Here is a 17,340-nt window from a genome sequence, read left to right as displayed (position 1 = left end):
CAAGTGAAATTTGCTAAAAAATGGGCCAAAATGAGGAAAACAAATTTTGTCTCTGTATTTCGAGACAGGGGGAGGGTCAGACTCTTTACCCAATTCATAATTTGTGTAGACACATGTGGCATTACCGAGTCAAGGAAGTTGTCAAATCATTTATGCCTCTCCAGATTGTTACTTTAGGCATGCAATATGGGGTTGCAATTGTACATGCATGCAATAATTATGCATAACTGTGACTCCCTACATTTTGATCTTCAAAAATTTTATGACCCCTCTTTTTTTCTTTCCAAAAATTTATGACCCCCCAATATATTTGGGACCCCCATTTCAAAGAAAATGATAGCCCCTAATATGTGCAGTTTTTTGAAGGCCTATGGTCAAAGCCGTAGCCAAGGGGGTGCAGGGCCAGGGGGGTGCGCCCCCAATTTTGCAAATGTATACAAAAAGTCCCAAAATTCGAGCATTTGCGAGTGTAGCCGGCCAATAAATCAGATTTTAAAGCTTTTTTGGTCAAAAAGGTCCAAATTTGGTGAAGAAAGTCCGCTTTTCACAAAATTGCAAGTTCCCCCTTGAAAAATAGTCCATGTTTTCAAAATCAGCACAACCCTCCCCACCCCCCGGCCCCACCCCCCTAAAAAAATCCTGCCTATGGGCCTGCCTATGGTGCCCTGATCAGTGCAATGGCTAAATAGCAGTACTGGAGTGGAGGGGGACCAAAATATAGTATACCACCTGTCTATTTACATTGTTACCAAAATTAATGATGTCACTGAGTTACCCTTTTAGTTGTCCTTGACACGCAATGCAATAAAATCGTACTAAACACAATGAATGATATCATCCATACCACTTTTGTATTTACCAGAGAAGACGAATAAAAACATCTTCCTGATAATAATATTCTGTAGCACGACAGTGATGAATGAATGATTTACCCATGCACACGCCCCGTGTCCATTGACACTGTGCGAACCCATATCAAATACTACTCGGCATTACCCAATACGTACCTTGACTTTGACCCGCCATGGCCAGCGATGAAGCAACCTGCTCTTCCCCTTCTTATCGCCGTATAAAGTTGAGTTGCAGAGTCCCGCAATAAAACAATTAACGGTGCTTACACTGATCTTCTGTGTCTATAATTTCTTACTTGAAATAATAAAACACTAATGGAATGAGATCCTGGTAAAAGAAAACAAGTTTCCCGTTACAATTGTGAAGCATGTGTGTGGAGTAGCAGTGGCTTGCCTGTCACAGTGTTTACATTCATTCAAGGGGATTCAGAATGCCGGATTATAATGCGGCTGTCATGTGAGGCACGTTGATATCTGTGTGGAAATATTCTTCGCAATTTCTCATCATTTTTCAAAGTATTTGTTGTATTAACTACCACAAAACATTTCAACACTACACAGAGCTGCTATACAACTTTAAATCAGCGATTTACAATGACAAGTAAGTCTTCAAATACCAATAATAAGCGCAATAAACGCAAGTCTGCCACGTCAACACCAAATACGCCTATTACTAGCATTACTACTACACCAACTGCAAAACGGGATCAGAAAAAACATAAGCTGGACTTTCCTTCAGAATCAGAATCGGACAATACACCAGAAAATACCATGTCTATTGGGATTGAGGAGCAGATTAGGGCCTTGGATACTTCTATCAAGGACTCATTTTCGAAAGTATATGATAAGATGGATCAAGTTGAAACTAAGGTTAATGATCTCGCCTCAATGAAGATAGAAATTACAACAGAGGTGCGTATGTGTCTTGATGCACAGCGGTTAGAGCAAAAATATGACCTGGACAGGCTGGAACAGTACACCAGACGGGAAAACGTAAGAATTTCTGGGGTCCCAGAAAAGACAAAGAAGACATTCCGCAGATTATCATAAAGATTGCTTCGGATATTGGTGTAAATCTAGTCACCAGTGACATCTCTATTGCGCATAGACTTGGTAAGAGTAAAGTTGGTTCTATCAGACCAATTATCTGTCGTTTTGTTGCTCGCCACAAGCGTGACGAGTTAATGCAAAACAAGAAGCGGTTCAAAGAACTCCAGGATTATAAAGGAAAAATTTACATAAACGATGACTTAACAAGCCTCAGGGCCAAGTTGATGGGTTATGCTAAATCCCTCCCAAACGTGAAACGAGTCAACACAAATAATGGCAAGATCTACTGTAATACTACAGATGACAAGCTGGTTATTCTAGAATCACCTGATGACCTTTTCACCTAAACATGGATGAGATTGACTACACACGTTTAGGTCTCAACAGACCAGGCTTCCAGCAAAAGAAATAGGACAACGCGGGGAGTAAAGACCAAAGAACTTTCTCAAATAGAGAACACCCTACAAATGTAAATAATGTAAATAATGTAAACAACGATCATATATATAATGCAACATCATTTATTAACATAATGGTGCTAAACGTCTGTGGGATTTCCTCAAAGATTAGTGATCCTGACTTTCTTCAAACTATTAATTCAAAAGACATTTTCGTTGCAACTGAAACCAAAGCTGACACTTGTGATTTACCTAATCTCCAAATTCCTGGATTCGTGCTACACTCAAAGACTCGTGCTAAATTTAAACGCAAATCAGGAGGTATCGCTATATATATAAAAAACAATCTCGCAAACCACATGAAGCTGATAGAAAGCAAATACGATAACTCTATTTTTCTACAATGTGATGATTCTATTGTTGGCTTCAAGTTCCTTCTATGCGCGGTTTATATTCCACCCGAATCCTCAAGATTCTCCAATATTGATATGTTTGATCAACTAGAAGATGAACTTTTAGATTTTTCTTCACCATTTAATCGGGATAAGCTTCCTATTTTTGTATGTGGTGATTTTAATGCTTGGACTGGTGAACTAAATGATCATGTTGACTGTACTGATGACACTTTTAACCATTTAAGCAATGAGATCAATGACAACCTACAAAGTATAGCTTCACTGGATTCCCTTTGGTATCAAATTAGATAGGAATAGCTTACATAAGAAAAATAATAACTACGGGTACAGATTACTTCAACTTTGTAAAAATATGAATATATTCATTGCTAATGGTAGACTTGATGGAGATGAAATTGGTAACTTTACTTGTAAAGATTCTAGTGTGATAGATTATTGTATAATGTCTCCCGAAATTCTTGCCAAAACAAAGAAATTTGTTATATGTCCTTTTGATCCTACATTATCTGATGTTCATAATCCTATCCATGTATGCCTAACATGTACACGTAGCAATGACTCAAACTGTCATAATTTGAAAGGTGATAATAACAATTTTGATGACAATGTTATGCCAAACAGCAAGATTATTAGACCTAAACTCAATGAAGATCAAAAAAAGGTCTTTCTTGAACACTTTCAGATTGAGCAGTTGAATGAACTCACTATTGAAATTGACAAGATCTGTAATGATTTAAATCCAGATACCGCTGCCAACAATGCTTATGATATTGATATTGATATTGATTCCATTGTATCTTCGCTAAACAACATATTAATTGACTCTGCAACAAATGCAGGTTTTTGTAAACCAGCTAACTCTAACAGAAATAATTGTAATCACCAAAAATTCAAACAACCTTGGTTCAATAACAAATGTGACACGCTGCGAAAAAATTTCGCAATGCAAAAAATAATTTTGCTCACAAGCAAACCCAGGGCAACAAACATAAAATGGTTAATCATGCTAGAAACTACAAACTTTGTATTAAGAAAGCTCGCTGTGACTATTATAAAAAGTTGGGTCAAAAGCTCCGTTCCATGAAAAATACTAATTCTAAGCAATTCTGGAAGTTGATAAACAACAAAAACAAATCCAGCAATATTAGTGCAGATTTCAATGACCTCCTTGAGCATTTCAAAAACCTCAATTCATCTGATAACAATGATCCTTCAATGCCTTATATTGATGCTGATAACGAAAATAAGGTTATTAATAGTGACTTTACAGATGACGAAATTATGAAGGCAATTAAGAAATTGAAATGTAACAAAGCTTGTGGTATTGACAATATTGCTAATGAATACATTATTGATTCTTGTGAGTTAATCACTCCTGTTATCACAAAAATCTTCAATATTATCTTGAACACCGGACTAATTCCAAAAGACTGGTGTATCGGCATAATCACTCCAATCTTCAAGAAAAAGGGTTCCGCAGAAAATCCGGAAAATTACAGAGGAATATCTATACTAAGCTGCCTTAGTAAACTCTTCACATTATCAATCAATGAAAGATTAACCCTGTATCTTGACGACATGGGCACAATTGGTGAAAACCAAGCTGGTTTCAGGAAAAATTACTCAACTCTTGATCACATCTTTTCATTTAAAAGTATCATCGACTACTACCTCAAAAATAATAAAAAACTCTTTTGTATATTTGTAGATTACAAAAAGGCATTCGATACTATCAATAGAAACAAACTTTGGCGTAAGGTCCTAGCATGTGAAATTAATGGTAAAATTCTTACAGCAATTAAGAACATGTATAGTAAGGCAAAATCATGTATTAAACATTCAAGTGGTAATATCTCCATCCCTTTTCAATCAATGATAGGGGTGCGGCAGGGAGACAATCTCTCTCACTATTATTCTCCATTTATTTGAATGATCTTGATTCAGAATTGTCAAAAAAATATAGTGGTCTTAAAAGCTTGTCTAAGAGTATCGAAAAAGACATTGAATTCAATGATATTGTTATTTACCTTAGTATTTATTCACTACTGTATGCTGATGACACAATTATTCTAGCCGAAACTGCCAATGATCTCCAACGTGCCTTGAACACCTTGCACACGTTTTGTTCTGACTGGGACCTTGAAGTAAATGCTGGTAAAACCAAAGTTTTAATTTTTTCAAAGGGAAAAATTAGAAATATTCCTTCATTCACATATGGTGAGAGTAATGTTGATGTTGTATTTGAATATAATTACCTTGGTATCATCTTCAATTATAATGGTTCTTTTAACAAAGCCAGAAAGAAACTTGCTGACCAAGCCACAAAAGCTATGTTCGCAATAATTACAAATGCTAGAAAACAAAATTTGCCTATTGATATCCAGCTCCATCTGTTTGACACCCTAGTGATGCCAATTCTCCTTTATGGTTGTGAAGTTATTGGTGTAGATGATAACTATGTAAATAAGAAAAAGAATAACACAGATCTTAGAGAAAATTATATTCTTGAAAAGGTCCACTTAAAGTTTTGTAAAATGATTCTTCACATTAATAAATCAACTCCATCTTCTATGGTTTTAGGTGAACTAGGACGTTTTTCAATAAATGTAAACATAAATTGTAGAATTATTAACTTTTGGAGTAGACTAGCAACTAGTGATTTACGTAGAACTTCCAGTATTATGTATAAACTATTATATTCACTTGACCAAAAGAATGAATTACATTCTAATTGGATAGTTAAAGTTAAAGATACACTTAATTCATGTGGATTCTCTTACATTTGGAACTCACAAGATCCTAAATGCAAAAATCCACATAATTTCATCCTCCAAAGACTAAAAGATCAATTCAAGCAATCCTGGCTCTCTGATACCTGGCATTCAAACACTTGTATTAATTATCGCATATTCAAAACTGATCTTAATTTTGAAGATTACCTAATCAACCTTCCACGTAAAGATGCTATAGCACTATGCAAATTTCGAACAGGCTCAAACAAAATTCCAATTGTCTCAGGAAGGTTCAACAACATTGATAGAGTAGATAGAATATGTAATTTATGTCATTCAGACATCGGTGATGAATTCCATTATATTTTCATCTGCCCCACATTTAGTACTCTCAGAAATAAATACATTCCATCGTTTTATCTTAAAGGGATAAATACTTTTAAAATGAATAAGCTCTTTAATGCAAATAAACAGACATTAAGAAACTTAGCTATATTTTGTAAAAACATTATACAAACTTTTTCAAACACTGTGTAGTATTATATTAGTAATGTAGTGATATGTATTGTATTCTGTATTTTTATCCTTTGACTTCATATCCACATGTTATTTTAATTGTACCTTACATGACTTATATGTTTGTTGAGGGCGCTTTGCTCTCCTTTTCTTGTACACCCCTGGTGGGTTTAAGAATCGAGTTAATAAAATAAACTTGTAAACTTGTAAACTTGGTAGAGGGATCGATTTATTATGGCCTTAAAAAATATTTCATTTGTTTGCCATAAAATTGGGAAACAAGAAAATTCTTTGAAAAGGAATGTGCATCAATTATAGGCTAATTAGTTAAATTTCAGTGACGGAAAATTGTCTGAGAGATTTTTTTAACGAGGATTAATGTTTTCAGGAAAAATCTCTAGTAAATAAATAATTATTATTTTGTTTTCAACATTTCATTGCAGGACTAGGCTACTGGGGCGGAAGGGGGTAGGCCCCTATATGGATGGGTCTTTTATTCAAAATAGTATCAATTGTTTTTGGAAAATGCCCAATTGCGCCTCACTGTAGTCAACATTTTTGAAATTACCTCATAATTTGGGGGAAACGTTAGTCTTTGTCAAAGACCTCGCGATCCTAGGGGGGCGATGAGCGCCGACAGAGCGGCCGAGCCTTCAGTGGAATATTATAGGTGGTGCTCCCACTACGGTGGTCCAGGCAGAGCCTTGTTGAAAGGCTAGGGAAACGTTGTAAAAACTTCAACAATTTGTGTCAAATTTGGTCAAAAATTTTGACATAGGCCTATCAATGGGTCCAAATTGCAGGCCCATACGGAGGATTTTAGGGGGTAGGCCTACTGATTTTGAAAAAGTTGACTTTTTTTCCAAGGGGGTGCGATTTTTCCAAGGGGGTGCGTAAAATGGGCAATTTGTTATTACCGAAGTGTGACGTCATAATTTTTTTTTTTTTTTGCATTTCATCATTTTCATGACCATATTTCAGTAGAACATGATGAAAAACATCCACAGTCCAAATTTGGTGGGAATCGGATCATGAGGGCCCTTGGCCGCATGATAACTAATACCTAATTAGCCCCATTGAAATCAGTGTAAATTGGCCTGGTTCCAAACAGTTATGAACCAGGCCAATTTACACTGATTTCAGTGGGGCTAATTAGGTAGGCCCTATTCATGCGGCCATATCTCGGGCCCTCATGATCCGATTCCCACCAAATTTGGACTGTGGATGTTTGTCATCATGCTCCATCCACAGATACATGGTACCGATACCGGTATTCAAAACGCTGAAATGCCAGTGCAAAAAAAGTTTTCTGTGACGTCATCACTTCGGTACACCCTTTTTTCATGATATTTATGATATAGATCATAAATATCATGAAAAAAACGTGTTTTAACACAAATGTCGCCTCAAGCTCTACCGGTATATGGTAGGCCTAATGGAATATTTTTTGTTCACAGATAAGGTTGCTCTCAATTCTCTTTTGAACTTATGGCTATTTTAATATTTGACATTTTTGGGTAAAAATTAATATATAATATCTGTGTACTGTTGAGATCATAGGCCTAGGTTTAAATTATTAATTATCGTTTATTCTTGTTTTAGGTGTAGGAACCGCTCTCAGGCCGTTCCGACCATTAGGTCAGGTAAGGCGGTCGCCTAGGGCGGCAAACGCAGAGGGGACCCGGAGAGGGGCGCAAAAAAGGCGAAAAAAAAACGGGAATGGAGAAAGAAAAGGGAAGCAAAAATGAGGGCGGATAAAAAGAAAAAAATGGGCAGTAGGCCTATACAAATAGGTCAAAATGATGAGTTTTCAAGGGGGCAACCCCCTTAACACTTTTTTGGTATCTTTGTTGGGGCGGCAGGGAGAGGCTTTGCATAGGGCGGCAAAAACTTGAGAACGGTCCTGGGAACTCTGAGAAAATCCAGAGAGAAAACTTTTAAACACGACGCCATCGCAATTGCGCAAAGTCTAGTATATTATTTTACGAGGGCGCTCCTACCATTTGCGTGCAACTCACACCAGGCCTGACTCACACAGACGATTGTGGTCGACGTCATTTTAAAGCCATAATGTGTGATTTGCTTCACAGCGACGCTATTTTACTCGGATTTCTACTTTTTGCATAATTATAATGCCCAGTTACGGAAGCGCCTAAGTGACACGACTTGGCAAGATAATTACCGTACCCAGTGGTGTACTAAAATACCACATAAAAGACTAAGCCTTTAATAACGGTAAAATCTAACTTTTTAGGCCTATATAAAACCGGGGAGCCCGGTTTTATTCCGAAGTGTGACGTCATAAAATTTTCTTTTTTGCATTTCAGCATTTTCATGACCATATTTCAGTAAAGCATGATGAAAAACATCCACAGTCCAAATTTGGTGGGAATCGGATCATGAAGGCCCGAGATATGGCCGCATGAATACCTAATTAGCCCCATTGAAATCAGTGTAAATTGGCCTGGTTCCAAACAGTTATGAACCATTCCCATTTACACTGATTTTAATGAGGCTAATTAGGTATTCATGCGGCCATATCTCGGGCCCTCATGATCCGATTCCCACCAAATTTGGACTGTGGATGTGTCATCATGCTTCACAGATAGGCCTACATGGTACCGATACCGGTAGGCCTATTCAAAACGCTGAAATGCAAAAAAGGTTTTCTGTGACGTCATCACTTCGGTATGTCACGATTTAGGGGGAATTTAGTATGAGGTTTTCATTTCTAACATTTTCCTCATAATACAATGAAAAACAAAAGCAATCCCAGCAAACACAAAAACGTTTTAAAAACGTTTTAAATAAGTTATATTTTGGCTTTTGGTTTAAGTAAAAACGTTTTAATAACATTAAAATGTCGGGTTATATAAAGGTCATGATAACGTAAACACACTACAACAATATTTTTAAATGTTTTCAAAAATGTTATTGTAAACTATTTTTGCAAACATTTTTGCCAAATATTGTGTCAATACTTAAATAACATTATGTTAAAATATTTGAACCCAGCAAATACAGAAATGTTCTTAAAATGTTTTTTTCAAAATCTTTTAATAACATTTAAATGTCGGGTTATATAAAGGTCTAGCCCTGGACCCAGTGCCGTGACCAGTACCCGCTGGAAGTAGTCCTCTGAAGTGGCGCTTCGCGGCCTCGCCGGGCGCGTTGGGCGCGCTTCGCGCGGCCTCTTATAATTAAAGACAGAGATAAATGCAATTTATCGCGTCTGATGTCACTGTCAATTACGATCCTTGATTGGTTTACACAGGTTAATCAGCGCGTAAAGGAAGGCCGATCTATCTGGTGCTGATCGGAGAAAAGGAATAGCAGCAAATGGCGAAAAATTTCGTACTTTTACAAGGCAAAAAGCAGCTTTTCTAGGCATTGTGGACATGGTGCATTCACCAAAGAAAGTTTCCTACTATAAAGACCTAACTTTTGAGATGGTTTGCATGTCGAAAGGTGCAAAATTAACAATACGGCGCCCGGTTATAAATCCGCGTTCAGCAAGTCATCATCACGACACTTTGTAAACAAACCGTGCTCGAGTTTGATTGACAGGTGACGTCAGACGCGATAAATTGTCTTTATCTTTGTCTTTAATTATAGTCCGAGGAACTGAGCCAGTTCTAATAAAGGTCATGAAAACGTTTTTAAAACGTTATTGAAAATATTTTGGGCAAATATTTTTCGCAAAATATTTTTTCAACCCCAAAATAACATTTTGTTTAGAATGTTCTGAATCAAGTTTTCAAGAATGTTTTCGGAATGTAAAAAACGTTTTGATACCCTTTATATAACCCGACATTTAAACGTTTTCTGTAAAACATTTTTGTTTGCTGAGCAGTAGATTATCAAAAATGTTTTTAAGGTTATGAAAACGTTTTATACTCTTAATATACCCTTTATATAACCCGACATTTAAACGTTTTCTGACAACCTTTTGCGAATGATGTCGAATACGTTTTGTGTTTGCTGGGATAGCATTACAAACCCTAATAAAACAAAGTCAAACATAAGAATAATTAAAAAATAATAAAAATATATTTCTTTTGTTTTTAATTGTATTATGAAAATTATTAGAATTGAAAATAAGCATCTAAAAAAGTCATTCGTATGTTTGACTTTGTTTTATTAGGATATATAAATATATTTCTTTTGTTTTTCATTGTATTATGAGGAACATTATGAGAATTGAAAATGAGCATCTAGAAAAAGTTATTCTTTTGTTTGACTTTGTTTTATTAGGGTTTGAAAATCTATTTCTTTTGTTTTCATTATATTATGAGGAAAATTATGAGAATTGAAAATAAGCATCTAGAAAAATTTTTCTTATGTTTGACTTTGTTTTATTAGGATCTGTAAATATATTTCTTTTGTTTTTCATTATATTATGAGAATTGAAAATAAGCATCTAGAAAAAAGTCATTATTATGTTTGACTTTGTTTTATTAGGATCTGTAAATCCATTTCTTTTGTTTTTTATTGTACAGGGTGAGTAAAAAAAAGTGCAATAGAGAAAAGAATCAATTTTTATTAAAGAAACGAGTTGAACCTTTTAAGTTTGAAAACATTTTATATATGATATATTCATCAGCAACCTTGTGTGAAGAAATAAAGGAATTAGCATTTACCGTTTTGTTTTTATGCCACATTTTATAGCGATACCCAATTTTAATGTTTGTCCAAGAGCCATCTAAAATTTGAATGTCAGCGCACTCTGTGTAAGGTAGATTTGGAACAACTGCCATTTTCTTAACCTCATTGGCATTGAAATTAAATGGAGCACCCAAAGTGTTATTGCCCTTGGTCTTTTATTGAGGAAAAGAAATATTATTTGTCGTTATTTTCATTTTACCTTTACTTTAAAGATGTTTATTCGCAATCAAAAACATACAAATTTGTAGCGGGTTTTTTCAAATGTCAAAAATAAAATGCGCGCAAATTGAAGTGGAGTGAATTACAAAATATCTAGTAAGTTGGACATATTGGGATTAAAAAACTGGAGTTGGAGTCGAGTGAGGTATGAAAGACTTAAAGTAATGTTAAAAAGTTTGTTTGAACAGAAGAAAAGAAATTTAAAAAAATGCAAAAATCAATATTTTTAAGTTGATGTCAGTTTCAGAGCCAATGCCTTTACTGTGCATTGTGTGCTCTCATTCAAATACGTGTTATCTCGTGGACAAATAACGAAATTGGGTATCGCAGCAAAAGGACTTATAAAAATTAAACGGTAGTCGTGATTCATTTCATATTTTCACAGAAGGTGACTTTTGAGTGTGGCATTTATAAAAGTTTTCAATAGTGGGAAAGTTTGACTTGGTTCTTACATAAATATCGATTCTTTGCTCTATTGCACTTTTTTGACTCACCCTGTATTATGAGGAAAATTATGAATATTGAAAATAAGCATCTAGAAAAAAGTCATTCTTATGTTTGACTTTGTTTTATTAGGATATGTAAATATATTTCTTTTGTTTTTCATTGTATTATGAGGAAAATTTTGAGAATTGAAAATAAGCATCTAGAAAAAAAGTCATTCTTATGTTTGACTTTGTTTTATTAGGATCTGTAAACATATTTCTTTTGTTTTTCATTATATTATGAGGAAAATTATGAGAATTGAAAATAAGCATCTAGAAAAAAAGTCATTCTTATGTTTGACTTTGTTTTATTACAAAATGTAAATATATTTATTTTGTTTTTCATTGTATTATGAGGAAAATTATGAGAATTTAGATTTACAACCCCTTATAAAACAAAGTCAAACATACGAATAACTTCTTTCTAGGTGCTTATTTTCAATTCTCATAATTTTTCTCATAATACAATGAAAAACAAAAGCAATAGCTTTACAAACCCTAATAAAACAAAGTCAAACATAAGAATAATTAAAAAAGAATAAAAAATATTCCTTTTGTTTTTCATTGTATTATGAGAAAAATTATGAGAATTGAAAATAAGCATCTAGAAAAAGTTATTGTTATGTTTGACTTTGTTTTATTAGGATATGTAAATATATTTCTTTTGTTTTCATTATATTATGAGGAAAATTATGAGAATTGAAAATAAGCATCTAGAAAAAAGTCATTCTTATGTTTGACTTTGTTTTATTAGGATATGTAAATATATTTCTTTTGTTTTTCATTGTATTATGAGGAAAATTTTGAGAATTGAAAATAAGCATCTAGAAAAAAGTCATTCTTATGTTTGACTTTGTTTTATTAGGATCTGTAAACATATTTCTTTTGTTTTTCATTATAGTATGAGGAAAATTATGAGAATTGAAAATAAGCATCTAGAAAAAAGTCATTCTTATGTTTGACTTTGTTTTATTACAAAATGTAAATATATTTATTTTGTTTTTCATTGTATTATGAGGAAAATTATGAGAATTTAGATTTACAACCCCTTATAAAACAAAGTCAAACATACGAATAACTTCTTTCTAGGTGCTTATTTTCAATTCTCACAATTTTCCTCATAATACAATGAAAAACAAAAGCAATAGCTTTACAAACCCTAATAAAACAAAGTCAAACATAAGAATAATTTAAAAAGAATAAAAAATATTCCTTTTGTTTTTCATTGTATTATGAGAAAAATTATGAGAATTAAAAATAGCATCTAGAAAAAAGTTATTGTTATGTTTGACTTTGTTTTATTAGGATATGTAAATATATTTCTTTTGTTTTTCATTATATTATGAGGAAAATTATGAGAATTGAAAATAAGCATCTAGAGAAAAGTCATTCTTATGTTTGACATTGTTTTATTAGGATCTGTAAATCCTTTTCTTTTGTTTTTTATTATATTATGAGGAAAATTATGAGAATTGAAAATAAGCATCTAGAAAAAAGTCATTCTTATGTTTGACTTTGTTTTATTACAAAATGTAAATATATTTATTTTGTTTTCATTGTATTATGAGGAAAATTATGAGAATTTAGATTTACAACCCTTATAAAACAAAGTCAAACATACGAATAACTTCTTTCTAGGTGCTTATTTTCAATTCTCAATTTTCATAATACAATGAAAAACAAAAGCAATAGCTTTACAAACCCTAATAAAACAAAGTCAAACATAAGAATAATTAAAAAAGAATAAAAAATATTCCTTTTGTTTTTCAATGTATTATGAGAAAAATTATGAGAATTGAAAATAAGCATCTAGAAAAAAGTTATTGTTATGTTTGACTTTGTTTTATTAGGATATATAAATATATTTCTTTTGTTTTTCATTATATTATGAGGAAAATTATGAGAATTGAAAATAAGCATCTAGAAAAAAGTCATTCTTATGTTTGACATTGTTTTATTAGGATCTGTAAATCCTTTTCTTTTGTTTTTTATTGTATTATGAGGAAAATTATGAGAATTGAAAATAAGTATCTACTCTATATGATAAATATCATGAAAAAAGCGTGTTTTAACACAAATGTCGCCTCAATCTCTATCGGTAGGCCTATATGGTAGGCCTAATGGAATATTTTTTGTTCACAGATAAGGTTTGCTCTCATTCATGAGGTGGTTATTAATTTGCATATTCATTCGGTGGTCTCACCGATTTGCATAGTCATGTGGTGACGTCATTAATTAGCATGTTGATGAGGTGATGTCATTAATTTGCATATTCATGAGGTGACGTCATTAATTTGAATATTCATAGGTGATAAGCATATCAGTATAAGGTGACGTCACTTACTTGCATCTGAAATGAAGTACCTCTGGACGAAAGTGATGAGGTTGCATAATTGCCTTGTGAATCAAAGGAGCCGTCGACAAATTGTGGCACAATGGACTCAAGCTGAGAGCTAAGGGTGTTTCTGGAAGGCTACTAAAATGGCCACAGAACTACCAGTCTAAAGGTCCGTTCATACTACCACCGCATTTGCGATGCGTTGCTTTGCGATGCGGTGCGTTGCCGCACTGTATCGTACTGCAAACTACTGCATTGCGATATCGCAATGAAGTTAAATACATTTTAACTTGGAAATGCGACGAGTTGCGTTGAGTTGCGGCAAAAAGTAATCGATATATCGGCATCGCAAAGCAACGCATCGCAAATGCGGTGGTAGTATGAACGAACCTTAATGGATTAATAAACTTTTTTCTGTCTGGCCAGGTTTCTAAATGCTTCCGTTCCACAGGGATCAATCCTTGGCCCATTGGCGATCTTGTTTGTAAAGCTATTTACGCTGATGACTCGGCGCTCTTTGCACCTATCAAGGTACATGATGCAGTCATGTCTACAGTAGAATTCATCTCGACCTTTGCAGGACTTAACCCCATTAAAAGCTATTAAACCAAGATAACACTCATTGAAACAGCTCAACTGATTAAATCGGATCTTCTCTGGCTGTGCACATGTGACTGTTTTCACGTGCGATATCGCAATAAAGTTTGCGTATTATAGCTTCAGTTGGGTAACCGATTATAAAGGAAACGAAAGGAAACAATGGTATGTGTACTTTTGTTCACGAAATGAGACAAAGACCTGCTTTTTGTTAACCAGCATTCTTCAAAATGAGCAACATAATGATTGTTGACTTAACACGGTTTGGAAATAATTTCTTCATATTTTTGGTGTTATCTGTCGTTTACATATCCTTCCTAAAACACAAAAGTGCGACCCTCTCCAAACATCTAAATTAGCTAAAAATTTAGGACATGTTACAAAACTTTATTTTCTAGAACCTATTTAGAATAATTTAAATGTAGCTTTTACCGTTTTTTTGTGGCATCCTTCAGAAGTGAGCGGTCCGATACCAATATTTTCGGTCAAATCTCCATTCAATTAACACGGGGAGTTGGCTAGCTATGCCTTGCCCTCACTCATATTTTACAAAAGTGCGACCATTTCTGAACATCTAACCTAGCTGTAATTTTAGGTCATGTTAGAGAAATATATTTGCTAGAAGTTTTGGAGAATAAATAAAATATTGGCTGGTTATTTTTCACACAGTGATGTTAACTAGGCAAGTGTCCATTCTCCCAACATACATCATTTGTACAGGTCACGCGTCAATGGTGAGAGCACTGTGTATTGTGTATAGGAAAACGGACAGTAACTGCAGTATGATTTGTTGACATTAACATGCAGCAGCTGATAGTCTGAACAGTTACCGCAGTACCGCAACCATGGAGCTATTAAAGATGGAGAGGCAATAGATTATGTAACGCATTGTAAACTTGTGCCGATTTGAAATCTGACAAGCTATTCATCGAAAGGTACCTTTTGTTTGGGACAAAGGGCTTCCGCCATTAAATCGGTAAGCTGACCCAACAGTGTATTAACGCTTTACCTAGCAGACTACTGTCAATAAGTGATCAAACGAAAGTCGCGTGAAAGCGCCTACTATAACGAAAAGTACCTTTTGTTGTCATACCACTCAAGGGCGTGAATGAGTAGCCGTAAGCACAAAAGGCACACATTAGCCGCTGAAGTACAGTTCGTTGTCACCCTACTGAATTTAGGTGCTTCATTTAAATAAATTGAATGCGCTTGCTGAATGATTACACATCAAGGCTGCCATGTATGTATGTCTATAGTACTGTATAATGGTAATAGCTACGTATACATGTATAAACATATAATAAGTATACCGGTATAGGCCTATATAAAAGTTGTTTCACAAATTGACATTTTATTTTATTTTAAGAAGGAGAATGTCATAAACAGTGGCGTACTGAAGGGGGGGCAGCTCTTCTGTGAGAGGTCTTGGGAGGGGATGCGGGAGGTAGAGGTGGAGGAGGGGATATGAAGAATGAGAGGGGTACTGGAGGAAGAGAGAAAGAGGAAGAAATGAAGAGAAATAAATAAATAGATGTAAATAAATAGAAAGGTAAGGAAAATTATAGGAATGAGAGGGGACAAAAAGTAAGTGGGGATGGAGAAGGAAGGGTGATAAGAAGAGGGAGTGATACTTTAGCAAGGAAAGAATAAGTACAGAGAAAGGAAAAGAAAGGAATGACAAATAAATTTAGGCCTTATAATAATTATTATAGAAACTAAACACAGCCCCCCCCCACATAGGCCTAACACTAACAGAACTATAGGCAGCCATTCGATGATGTCAATGCCTTTATGCGTTACGTATTTAAAACGCCCAGTCAGATGTATTTTACACCTACCAAGCACAAGTCACCCAATTTCGAAAATTTGACGTTGAATGTACACTCTCATGAATATTGATCGGCAACATTTTCCAATATGTCAGCGCTCAAATCGGACACAATAGAACAATAGACCATTTAGTGCGTTGACCGCAACAATATGTAAGTGTAAGTTATCATTGCAGGCTAGCAGATTAAGACAATTACGCGGTTAACTCACTATTAATTGCAACAGAACCCAATTAATCACCATTCATTTTAGAAAAGCATAAACACATCAAAAGTCCCCTAAAATCCAAGTAGTGGAACAGTCCTTAATGATCACTTATGCACAGTGACATCGCCCCGATATCTTAATAGTAGAAATCGCCATGGTAGGTTAAATCCACAGCCACCCATGACCATTTTATTCGGACCTTATGAGATGCATATTATTAGCGAAGTGACCTGACTAAGGCTACTGACATAGACGGGGTAATTGATTTCTCGCTCTGTGAGCAAGCTTGTATACGACATTGCGGTCAATGGTTATACTCTCTCCACTTGAGTGAGTGCCGCTATACCCTGCTGTGCGCTGTAGTCCATACAAGACCAACGCAATATAAAATTGAGAGTCTTGGTCAAATTTGACTTCAAAGCGCACGGCCAATTTTCAAAGCGCACGCTAACGACTATAATATCTGTTCAACACGTATTTTCAAGTGTATGAGACCACATCTGGTTTCTTGAGAAAAATTCATTTACGGGAGATATTCATCATTTTCTAACTCAGTATCCGAAGATTTTCGTCTGATATCAAAATCGTGCATAGCAATTCACGTGTATCGATCCCGTGTATTCATCTTAATGTCACTGCTGCACCAAATAATTATTAGCCAGGCGATGTCGGTGTGTTATGCAGTGGGTGAAATTTCAAAGTTGATCAATTCTTTTAAAAAAACCATACCAATGTATTGCTCTCATCATAAGGATTCAGAAAAGGTAGTTTGACGTGTCTCCGACATACAGTTCTCGACTTATAGGTAAAAAGGTCAAAGGTCAGTTAAAAAATGCTCCAATTTTAATCTAACTGGTTTTAAATTGTTCCTTTGGCAAAAATGAATCAAAATGAGAAAAGTTGCAAGGTTTTGGTTGTTTTGTTGTAGGTAATGGCACAAAATTATTTCAAGGTCAACAGGCCTCAATGAATTTTGATCGTTTTGCTCTGTTCAGGTAACAAACCATCTGAGATATGGCAAACTATTCTCTTTTTT

General features: G+C 34.6%; 1 protein-coding gene across 6 annotated transcripts in view; it reads right to left on the bottom strand.

Moving 5' to 3' along the window:
• The window catches only part of LOC140155346 (1-phosphatidylinositol 4,5-bisphosphate phosphodiesterase delta-4-like), a 112,326-nt gene extending 111,063 nt beyond the window's left edge, over nt 1-1,263 (bottom strand). For 5 of the 6 annotated variants that reach the window (XM_072178152.1, XM_072178154.1, XM_072178153.1 and 2 more), the window contains exon 1: nt 1,008-1,263. In XM_072178152.1, coding sequence (XP_072034253.1) covers nt 1,008-1,026 — 19 coding nt within the window. In that variant the 5' untranslated portion in view covers nt 1,027-1,263. The remainder of the gene's footprint in view (nt 1-1,007) is intronic. The other variant, XM_072178157.1, reaches the window with a different exon arrangement.
• Nucleotides 1,264-17,340: the final 16,077 nt, after the last annotated feature.

Source organism: Amphiura filiformis, chromosome 6 (genome assembly GCF_039555335.1).
Source record: "Amphiura filiformis chromosome 6, Afil_fr2py, whole genome shotgun sequence".
Lineage (NCBI taxonomy): Eukaryota > Metazoa > Echinodermata > Ophiuroidea > Amphilepidida > Amphiuridae > Amphiura > Amphiura filiformis.
The sequence above is the reverse complement of the archived record's forward strand: the minus strand, read 5'-3'. Positions and strand labels throughout refer to the sequence as shown.